The sequence below is a fragment of the Elaeis guineensis genome, chromosome 9 (assembly GCF_000442705.2).
Source record: "Elaeis guineensis isolate ETL-2024a chromosome 9, EG11, whole genome shotgun sequence".
NCBI lineage: Eukaryota > Viridiplantae > Streptophyta > Magnoliopsida > Arecales > Arecaceae > Elaeis > Elaeis guineensis.
The window spans coordinates 9,960,970-9,973,406 of NC_026001.2; the positions used below are offsets into that span (position 1 = coordinate 9,960,970).

General features: G+C 34.7%; 1 protein-coding gene across 1 annotated transcript; it reads left to right on the forward strand.

The window, feature by feature from the left end:
• The first annotated feature begins 4,249 nt into the window (after positions 1-4,249).
• LOC105051711 (auxin-responsive protein IAA25) lies at positions 4,250-9,528 on the forward strand. The gene is given in 9 exon segments (XM_073242997.1): positions 4,250-4,282; positions 4,734-5,088; positions 5,091-5,107; positions 7,574-7,688; positions 7,691-7,831; positions 7,834-7,872; positions 8,909-9,026; positions 9,145-9,206; positions 9,278-9,528. Coding segments are annotated over 9 exon segments (912 nt in total). The 3' UTR covers positions 9,310-9,528.
• Positions 9,529-12,437: the final 2,909 nt, after the last annotated feature.

Below are 12,437 nucleotides of genomic sequence, written 5' to 3' on the forward strand. Positions count from 1 at the left end.
GGATAGTCCATGGACTTTGAATTGTCAACATTTTTTCAAAGGATTTTCAATTATGCAAGGGGTTCTCTACTGGATTTGCCTGTATGGCATTGCTATCCACATAGTGGTATCCAACACTTGATTTAAATCTTAGCAGTATCTATCCATGGATCATGTGAACCTGGATCAGAGAGAATGTGGACCTTAATTATATTTAAGCTCAAACAGAAAGGAATTTCATTAATTCCTTAAGCACTGTGTCATTAGAGCTCCACATTTTCTCAGATGAACCACTTTATTTTTGTCGGGCTTTTTCTTCTGCCCTTTTATGGTTTAGGTTTGCAAGTTTGCTTGTTAAAGTGAATCATACTGCAAATTAGCTTTGGCATGCTACTTTATACATAAGATTTCTTCTTTAACATGACCAGTCTCTTTCTATGCCATTTTTCTGAACTTTCTTTCTCACCCTGTCAAATAAAAGAGAGCTGAAATAAAGAAGAAAAGAGTTGATGAACAGTTAGGCTCAGCATGCATGTTCAAGTGATGAGTGGCTAAACTTTTTACACTGCAGAGAGTATATTTTTGCAGCTGAGTTGTTAAGAAAGAAAGGAAGATCATTTTAGTAGTTTTAAGGGTGGGGACTGGAGAAAAGAGGAAAGCTTGAATATGATGATGGTTGTAGGGCTGTTTGGATGGCATCCCGTAGTAGTGTGTGATCATGACTCACCTTTGCACTTTATCATTCCCATCACATCATCTCACTGCAGTTTGCCTTCCGCACAAGAAGGGCTCTTTCAATCTGAAGTGATCCATTAGTTTTGTCATATCAGACTACGAGACTGCCAAAAGAAAAAAACAAATCAATAAATAAAGGCCAGCAAGGCACACATGTGATGGTGTTGAGAGCCAAAACCTATTGATCTTATTTTGAATCTCACCACTTACGTAGGGGGAATCTTTTATTTGGCACAGGAGTCATTCAATGAGGTACTCATGAGGAGACCTTTTGTCAACAAGAGGGCAAGTTGGTTGTCCTAAACCCTATCACACTTCTTTGGCAATTCTTCCATAATCCTGTTATGATCCTCTGTATTCCCAATGTTGTCATTTTTCCTTTCCCCTCATCCTCCTATGGTGAGAAAAGTAAGAAATGCAAGTCAAGAAACAATGAGTGTGGTAGTTTTTACTTGATATAATCCAGTATTGATCTTACAGTGTTTTATTGGTGTTCTTCTCTTCCACCACATAGTTTCCTTCTAAACTGGAGGGCTTTGTGATAACCATGACTTATTAATAATTCATATTTTTAACTGAGTGTATAATGACCTACATATGTAGTCATTACCATGATTTTAACGATACACATGATTTAGTAATAAATTGTAGATGCGATCATATCAGCACTGATGCATCGGATCAATATACTGCAGTTCTTATGCAATCTGAGATCTTATCCCTAGGTAAATGGTCAACCTAGTCAACCTAGTCAACTCACCATTTCAATGAAAGTTCTCATAGAGATCATCCTTTTAATTGACCAACTTGTTATAACAGTTTCCTTTTTTTTATTAAACAAGAATCCATGTAATGGAAGAACATTATATTTGAATTAAAATTATTTGGTCATCCAATGAAGTCAAAATTGGTTGTTAGAGGCTGCTAACAAAAGGCATTGGCCTTTCAAAATTACAAATACATTTTTTGGGACAAATAAGTGCAACTTGACAGAAGAGTGAAATATTTCTGGCATAAAAAGATTTTTTAATAAGAAGATTTGGAGATCATTAATCGGTCGGTTAAACTTTCTTCTTAGTGCTATTTTGTCACTGTTATTTATATGAACTGACAAATGCAGCCGCAAAACTTTTTTGTTTAGATTAAGATCCTTTGATATAGTAATAGCTATTAAAAAAAAAATCGGATATCTTAAAGCATATCTAAAAGTGAGTGCTAGTGGATAGCCCTATCTAGAAGGCCTGAAACTTGATCAATTTAAAATTCAGACAGGGTTACTCATGATTAAACACGTGTTTTGATTATTTTGTCAACAAGAAAACAATTATAACTGCAACATTGGAGAACATGAAACAAGCTCTCAATCTATCTATCATGGATGCTGAGATAATGATGAATGTAGTTGATAATAATGCTTGGTTTGGGAAAAAGATGGTATTCACTTTTAGTGGGTCGACATGTCATCTTCTTTTTAAAAATTCTGAGTGTAAAGCAGAGATTCTAGTAATAATTAAAGATGTTAAAGAGGGGAAGAAAGGAGATACCATCCCCACAATGAGCCGTAAATCCAAGCAAAACTGGTTTATTATTATTATTTCCAGAGGGGGGTGGTGGGAGAGAGAACCTTTTGGGTGAAGTCGAGAGATGCCAATTCTTGATTCATGTACTGAGGATGATAAAGAGAAACAGATTACAAAACCACAATGCATTTACTGAGGTTTGAGTCACAGCTTCACAAAGAAGCCCAACTAAGCTTGTATACCTGCACTAATTTATTAATGACATGGTAATTTGAGAGGAGGAGATTGAAAAGAAGCAAACTAGAAACTATTAATTGCACTCATCAATTTATCATATTTGGAGTAAAAGCTAACTGGTAATTTGATAGAATATTTTATTGTTAAAATCGATCCAATAGTCGCATCGAAAAAAATAAAGATCAATATGCAATTTACCCACGATGAGGACATACTTGCACATATCGGGTTTTCTTCTTTGTTCAATGCTCAAATTTGGATAACAGCAGCTTTTAGTCAGAACAACTCACCGAGTTTTTCAAATTTTCTTTGATAAAAGTAACCAAAATAGCGCCTTCAGTGCCGGGAGAAAAATAGCGAAGATTTTCTTAAAAAAAGAAAACATTTGATCAACAAGATGATAATGTTTCAGAGCAATACTTGAAACACCCTCCTCTTTGCTCATTTGGAGCACATAGCTCAAACCACAGTTGAATGAATGCTGCCATCAGGTATTGTGGGTGTTGGGTGGATCCTCGTCGATTGCTCGGCTAGTCTATTTTTCATCTCCTAACCGACTAGTTGACTTCGCTGATCAACTACTCTGATTTGGTCGGATTTCGATCAATCGATCTTAACTGGCTTTTCATCGACTAAGATCGACGATACCTGACCGATGAGAGAAGTGACTCAGTCGAGTCGGATTTTATCAACTTGATTTGGCATGCAGCCTACGCACGGCCTACGAGTTAGCTAATGTATTCGACACATGATTGACTACATATTCGGTTCCTACCGATGCTTTAATCGACGATTGGGTAACACCACTCAACGGACTCATTCGACCTACTACCAAATCCAAGAGCACGAGTATCAGCCAAGCAACTGAACATCAAGTGTGGCCGCTACGCTATCCCATCGAGTCACATCATGTTCCATCACTCAGGAGTCATATTCTGTGCATCGTGACAAAAAATTACGAAGTTATTAATTACACCCATGAGATCATTAATTACGCCCTATGTGTGATAAGGCATGCCGTCGTAGCCACTTGCGTATCGAACAAAAGGCACGTTCGCTGTCAGAGTCAATGGGGCGGCTTGTACTACTCGGTACGGCCAAAAAATTCAAAATAGGTTTTCTCTCTCTCTCTCTCTCTCTCTCTCTCTCGCCACGATCTCTCTATAAATAGAGATAAAGAAAGGACCCTTCAGGTATGTGCAAAGCTTGCTCCAATGTTGAGATTTTGCTTCTTCTTCTATTGAGTTCCATCTCTGACTTGAGTGTCGGAGGGTCTTGCTGGAGTAACCTTTGGTGGGACTTTCTTTACAAGTCTCGTACCCTCAGCGGCCTAGTGCTCCACCAAACCCCGCCGCTTCGACGGTGGAATCGTCGTCAACGTACATTATAAGTTCTCACTCTCGTCTTTGATCATTTTTACTGTCCCCTCTCTCCGATGGATGAGTTCTCTTTTTCTGCCACACAGTGATCAGCACAACGACTCGACTCCAGACCGACTGTCCTATCGGAGATAGGCCGCAACAGTGGGAATCATGCATTAAGTATGTTAGGTATGTTGGACTCCAGTATTTTAACTAGGATACTTCTTTTTTTGGTAGAAATCTAGGATACTTTCATACTTCTTTTTTTTGGTAGAAATTAGGATACTTTCATGAACCTAATTACAAAGGCAATAGTTTTTTATCTTTACCTTTTATAATAAAAAAAGGGAAATCTATCTTCTGGTAATTCTTTGTTTTATTTATGTGCAAACTTTTACTGGGTACAGCAACGGTTGAATGACGACGGTTCCTAACATCCACACGCCGCAGGTTTTTGCCACGTAGCATTACCATTGTTTGTACGACTCTCTCAAATCTCACTGACTCAATTATAGTAGTGAGCTGTTGGGCTATCAGCGGTGATTTGTGAATCTAAAAAGAGAGCACTTGGGAAGTCTAACCATATCATTTCATAGCAAAATAACGACAAGTCTTTACATGCGACACACACACAAACACACAACCATCTCTCCCTTCGTTAGCGTGTGCAATATAAACTCCAACGTTCCTTTATTTTTTATCTGCCACACCACCCCTTGTTCTCCACCATCTCTCACCCCTTCAAACCCCTTAAAAGGAAGCCTTCCTCCCCATCCCTTCTCCCTCCTCAATTCTTCACCAACTTTGCACTCTCTATCTCTCTCCAATAAATCTATCTATACCTTATATTTCAACAGCAAAATAAGGAAGAAGAGGACTATGAAGGCCACCTGTTTGAAAGCCCCCCTCAAAAGAGAAGGAAGGATGGGGTGGAGGAGGGTTGCATGAAGATAGAGCTAAGGAAAGAGCCAGTGGCTTAAAGAACCACCTTGAGCTGAGGCTTGGTATCTCCTCAAACGATGGCGATGGCGATGGCTCCGACGACACGGTGGCTACCACCACCAGTGATGGAAAATCTGGTGGAGGGAGCGGACCGAGTTGCTTGGCCTCCCCGCCGGATAGGCTGCATCTTAGAGCGGACAAGACATGGCTTCCTCGAACCCACACTGGATTCATTCACCCTTGGAGTCTTGCTGCACGGCAACAGAAGGCAGTCCTCGAGCAAGCTCGCCACAATTCCAATCCTCCTCCTCCTCCTCTACCATACCACGGTTGGTCACTCTCTTTTTCTTCTCCTACTAAGAACTCATTAGAGTACTTCTTGCTTCTATTTCTACATGCATGTTAGATATGTTGATCCGCCGGCACATCCTAAAGGCAAATATTTTTGCTGTTGTTTGTATATAATTAAAGCATGGCTAGATTAGCATTGAATGCTAGAACTTTGATAGCATTTGGCTGCGGAACAAAATTGAGGAAGGAGGGATCGATGTCCTTTGTGCTGTTGGAGGGATAGAGATATTCCATCGAAATAAGTAAAGAGAATAAGATGCATCTAATGCGCATTTAATTTCAAAATATTTTAGATTCTATTATGAAGATAAAATTATACTCCACTTTTTATGTGTTTATGGAGTGAAAAAGGGCAAATTGATGATTGGAGGGAATAGGACCTTGGAACCACTTATATCGTGGAAACCACCCCATAGAGTATAAATTTCCTATATCGTGGCCTTTTTTAGAATTTGGCAAAGATACCCTCTAACTGGCGGATATCCCCAGTTTATTCCGCAACCAACCAGGCCTTAGGTTATAAATGTGCCATGATTATGTGTTCAAGGTGCAATAATGAGATGGGCATGGTTGGATTCTTTTGTGGATGTGAGGCACGGTGTACTCATAGAGGCACTAGAAAAGGAACAAGTGTAGTTGAAAGTGTGCTGCTATGTGGCCTCAAAATAGGAACAAATGGGCTTCTAATTTGATGTGGAATAGACTTGCTAGAAGTAACCTATATTTTGCTAAATATTTTTGGACTCCTCTTTTTTTTTTTTCTTTTTCAGAGAGAGAGAGAGGAGAGAGAGAGGAGTATACTTTATGTCTTAACATAAACTGAAATATGAATCCAAATTTGCACAAGGATTCAATTTTATTGACTATGAGCTGTCCCCTTCCAGAATAATAGCTTTTATCATCATTTGTAAGCATCTCGAATGTATAACTATGATTTTTTTTTTTTTTTTTTCTGATTTTTGATAGTACGACGTAAGGTTAAGTATTAACATTCCTACTAAACAAACAAGAACTCAAATCAACTCTCTCTTTCTCAACAAGAGCTGGAGGATGGTTCTCATTCCACATGATATGCCGATTTAAAAGATTTCAAAAGAAAACTCTGATTTGACTTCACATTGATAGCTACACGTAAGTTCCTCAATTTCCTATTTTTATAGTCGACAATGAAAGAAATCTTGACATACAAACACTTACCGATCCTAGCACGTTAGGAAATGTAATATATATATTCAACAACCTTTCATGATCTGGTAAATAAAAATAAAATTGAAATATATTCTTTTGAAAATTTGAAGAATATAAGCCAACTAGAAGATCGTTTCCTTCACATTCTATTTTATAATAGTCATGCATGACTAATTCCATGCTCGGTCCATTAAGCATGACCAATTATGTAATGGCGTGATACATTTGCACTAGTGTGACACATAACATATACTCAATCTAATGTGTGATAAATAAAATGATGATGATGATGATGATAACACTAATAATATCAGAAAGCAATTTTGTGTAACCACAATAGTTTCTCTAAATGTTAATTTTTTAGAAACTATAACCATGTTGTTTACTCGGCAAGGTCCCATACAGCCAGTCTCAAATGTTGACTTCCACCTTATGCCTCATTTAAATGGGCTGGGCTTGTAGGCCCATAAGATATCAAGCTATTACTTAGTGGCCCAAAGACATTTCTGTACTAGACAACAAAAGAATCCCATCAATCAATGCAGCTGGCTTTCCATTTCCACTTCCACACCCACAGGTTTTGCCATTGCCCTAAGAGTTGACCATTTTAAGCAATCCCTCACTCCAGAACGCTTGAGTACAATGAATTCCTGGCTGCATATTGGGGCTCACTAACTAAATGAGATTCATGAACATTTACATCTTTTTTTGGTACAGATGTACATCTTTAAAATTCACTTGCACCAAAAGAAGTCTATATCAAGGTTTCAGCAATAGAGTTATGTCATTATATTGCCCCTTCCAAAGATTGTTGCTTATTCATTTTTCAAGGAAAGAAGTGGGGGCTACTATAACAAATTAATGGTCATTATGCATCCAATTCAGTCTTTGATTATAGTTTTCCTAAATTAGAAAAAAAAAAAAAAAAGTGGAGGGCCTTTTTGTCATTTTAGCATAAGTCGAGCTTGCCACTGATTGTATAGTGATTCTGATATTGGGCAACTCCATTCTCACTATTTCCGTGGGCTCTTCACTACATATAAGTCCAATGAATCATGCTAACTTTCCCACTTCCATCACTTTCCATCGAGGTCTAACAATCTTCTTCCATGTATGCTAACAAGGATTTATCTCTCTTTCATCTTTATTCTTTCAATTTTATCAATTGTTGTCTTTCTAAGAGAGCACAATTGTGAATTATTCTTGTTATGCCTCTTTTGATATCTTGACATAGTTTTGATTGTATTGATTATTATACAGAGCCATAGATCCACCATCTTTTCCACCAGTGTGGGGTGGCCTCCAATTTGTGCTTTTCGAAGGAATTTAGTAGATCCACAATCATTGAAATCTGAGATGGATGGAGAAAAAGATGTTACAGAGTGAAGCCGATGGAGGTAGAAGCCATAATCAAAGAGCTTGAGGTAAAACCTACAATGTTTGTGAAAGTAAATATGGAAGGGTACTTCGTCGGAAGAAAGATTGACTTGAACGCTCATGATAGCTATGAATCGCTCTTTCGGCCCTCAAAAAAATGTTCCACAATTTTCTCTCAGTAAGTGAGCTATAATTTAAATGAGGTTCGACTTCTTAAATATAGATCCCCTTGATCAAAGTATATTCCTCCATTTATTTCACAGCTTTTGGGCATTGCGAGAAAGATACCTTCCTTTTATGCATTTTATGGTCTTATTTATCTTTTATTTTATTTTTTTAATAATTTTGTTTCTTTCCATTCAAAAACCTAGGTTAAGTTGAAACTTTGCATATTTTTTTTTTCTATTTTTGGATTATTCAGTATTCAATATAATACTTATGTATAAAAAAATATACACAGATTTTTTTGATTGTGGATGATCTATTAATGCGCTCCAGTTTCTATCATCATAAAAATTACTACTAAGTAGGTGTTTTGTACTTTTTCTCATTTTTTTTTTTATATTTCTTGGAGATAGCTTTGTATATAAAGTTATTTTCTTAATTTTAGTTTAATTATGGTTGTCTTGTATGGCATGACTATTTTAGAGATTCATCTGTGCTTCATTGTAAGAGTATCTTTATTCCTTTTCCTTTACTAAAGAATAAGATAAATTACTATTTTATTTATTTATATGATTAATTTATTAAATTTATCCTTTGTTTTTGTTGTCGCAAATTAAAGAAAGACTTCAATCTATAATGCATTTGATTTTTTTAAATGTAGATATTAATAGACTTTTTTCTTTGTATCATTCCAAAGCATTTGTTGATTTAGTTTATATGATAAAATCTTTGTATTTGGCCATATTACTTGAATCAAATAATTATATATAACTTCTTATATTCTATGAAATTGTTATAGAGTATTTATGTTATTGTTCTATTTGTATGCAATAAACTAATAACATTGTTTACTTTACATCTCTTTAATCTTTGTATTCTAATTCCATAAATCTTAATATCCATAATTTTCTTTTCAAATACTAATTGGAAATAAAAATTATTTTGAATAGTATTCTTACCATCTTAATGTTCATAATATGTTCATTGCATCTATAAGTTAAATATGTTAATATTATCTTTTGTTTAAATAGATATGTATTTCTTTATTTTCAGTTGATGATTCAAATAACTCTAATGGGCAAGAACAAGATGAAGTGGCTTCTTCCGACTTCATTCTTATTTATGAAGATCATGAAGGTGATAGAATGCTTGTGGGAGATGTGCCATGGAAGTACGTATCTTATTACTTAATTATTTGAGAGAATCATAATTTCTAAATTTTTTTTGAAAAAAATATTATTATATTTAAGATATGCTATTTGAAGAAAAATTAATACAAAAAATTGCAGGTTATTCCTCACTTCAGTAAAAAGGCTATATATTGCCTATAATCCGAATGCACTGCATAAAGGTATAATTATATGGAAACTTATTTTTTTTTTAAATTTTTTTTACTAATTATATTCTTTTATAAATCTACAGTTGATGGAGAAGTCGCTAGACATCAAAACTAAGTGAGTAATCAATAAAGCAGAGTGAAAGAGAAAGGAGGCACTATGTTGTAACCAATCTACTTTTCACTTTGTTAATGTTGTACTTTATCTTTAATTTGTTGTGAGTGAGAAGTTAATAATGTAATTCAATCATTTTGTCAGGCTTATCTAGTAGTGGGACATGTATCATGTACGTCTTAGTTAATCAAATCAAAATTCAAGATATATGATAATTGAGCCCGATGCCATTATTAGCTTGAATTGTGAGCATTCTATTATTTTCATTTAAATATATTCTATTATTGTATTCTTCCAATACAATATTATGTTATTTCATGCTTTGATGCCATTTTTTGGAGCACGATATATGACAATATATTATTAATTGTAACTTAGGAAAGCAAGCTAATCAATATTGATTGATTATCCAAAAAGGATTGTCAATGGATATGATATGTCATGTTAACTTATCAGAATCATAAAATATATTGCTCTCTAGAATAAATAAATCTAATATTATATTCAATATAGTAGATATAAATTAAATTTCTTTTTATGTTACAAACAAATATTGACCTTAACTTACTCTTTTAACTCAAACCAAATTATAATCATGATATATGTTATCATTGAAAGTTCATTATTTTATAAGAATGAGGTAAGAAGAAATTGATGCTAATAAAGTTTAAATTCAATTATACAAGGAGATAGGTTTGATATCAAAATTAAATATTTAATGTTGTATCATACCATTTATTGCCAAAGTTAAATGGCTTTGTTTAAATACAAGTCAGTTTTACATAATAAAGTTGGTAAGTCTTATAAACCTTATAAAAACCCTATTTCCCGAGAATTTATATGTAAACCTCGATAAGGTATTTGTAGATAGTATTTTCCAAATATACAAAGTCAATTTGGCAACACCTTTCGGTCTATATGCGATGTTTGCAAGTTAGAAGCTATAAGTAATTTAAACCTTTAAGGATTAATGCATAGCCTGTAAATATTTTTTTAATATTTATAATTATTAATATCTACTAAGTTCATATAAATATATATCGTACGAGTTACAAGTAATTCAAGGCTTGCAGATAAAATGAAGTTGGCAAAATCTACCAACTTCATATGAAGCTTGTAATTAAAGAACTTAAAAGTGATTTAATACTCTACAAGGGAGCAAAATACTCACCCTTGATATTGTTCTATAGTAGAATATAAAATATGCTACGCATGTGTTTTTATTAAAAATAAATTAATAAATATTATGGATACAATGAGATAATTTTAGTTTCTAGTAAAAATTATTTAAATATTTTTAAATAAAATTTATTCAAATAAAAGTTATGAGAAGAACTTGAATCTTTGATCTCGTGGTTAAGAGACACATGCTTTAATGTTGGCTGGATGGGATGAGAGAAATGTGATTCGAGAAAATATGAAAGAGATAAAGAGAGTGTAGAATTAGATTACGGATGTAATTTTAATTTTTAAATAACAAAATATATAAATTAATATATAATAAATCTAGAGCAGGGAACTGAAACTTGAATCACTTGGTTATGCTCTAACCAAAAGCAATTGGGAAATACGAACAGTATGCGATTGAAAAATGCAGTGCGGGAAACACGGACGGTTAGATATCTCTTGTGCAAAGTCATAGTAAAGCTGACATTTTATGGTAGACTAGAGTATGGCATGTGCAATTAACATAACTAGAAAAGCATGAACAATGAATAAGATACACACACCTGCATACATACATACATACATACATACATACATACATATATATATATATATATATATATATATATATATATATATATATTATATATATATATATATATATATATATATATATATATATATATATAGACACATGCGCATACACATACATGCATATGTATATTTATGTTGACGAGTTTGAGAAGAATTTGCACTTCGAGATGCTCGTATTGGAAGAGGATTCTATGTATAGGAAAAGTAGGAAACCTTGCACCTTGGAAAATATGAATATGTTGATAATGCAAAAGCCTTATACAAGGCAAATATCAAGATATGCATTATATAGTAGACAAGTGCTAGTTCATAGTGCCACTCTACTCCCCACTCAGTGTACCAGTTCCTCCATGGTAGTTTAAGGATTGGCATGGTATATGGGGTAATGTTGATGGCAGGCAGGCCATAGGTACTGCTAGCCTAGAAACTACCATGAGTTAATACTTAATATTGTAGTGGAGACAAGAGCGGTCCGATGAAGCTTTTTTCATAGTACGTCTAATACTATATATACATAACCCTAGGTGCGTTCGATTGTTGTTTAACCATCTCATATATGTGAGATAAAAATTGAGCATCAAGGAAGTGGCATAGGATTAGAAACTAAATATAGCCATGACAAATCTCAAATCCCCATAATTCTTGCTATTGTAATATGGAAGCTGGAGAAAACTTTTATGGGAGAAATCTAGAACCTTTGCGTTATTAGAGCCTTTAAAACAAGTATTTTAGAAAACTAACCCATCTCGAAACTTTGAAGAAAATAAAAAACTCCACATAAAAAAAGAAAAATCCCAGTCTTCAACTACCATTTTTATCTTCTTATCAAAAAAATTATCTTCTTTACCTCACTTGCAAAATAATTTAGGCAGATTGATATAGTGAAAGCCTTGGAATTTATCATAGGTCCTTAAAAGTAATTTAGATACTGTCAGGGATGTCTGAATAAATTTACCACCAATTCTTCTACCTCGAATCCATGCGACCACCAGCAGTGCTCTCCAGAGATTCGAATCGAGACTCGTCTCCGGCTACATCTTGCTCTCCCTCGCCGTCTTCCACTGTCGCCGCCCCCTCCACCGGAACTCTAACCCTAGAAGATCCGAAGGATTCCAGCGTCGACGGCACGATGGCTGGGTCCTTTTCCGTCGCGCGAAAGGAGACGCTTTTGGGGACCATATATCGCAGGTCATAGTATGTCCAACTTCCGTTCCCATCGATTCGGGTTGGGGTTTCTCTGATTTCTAATCTCCATTGCCGGATTCCTTGTAGATCATATAATATTTTGAAGATTTGGGAAATCTTGGGTGATCCAATTAGATAATTTGATGTTTGTTATTTTTATTGTTGCTTGCTGTCTTTTCCATAAT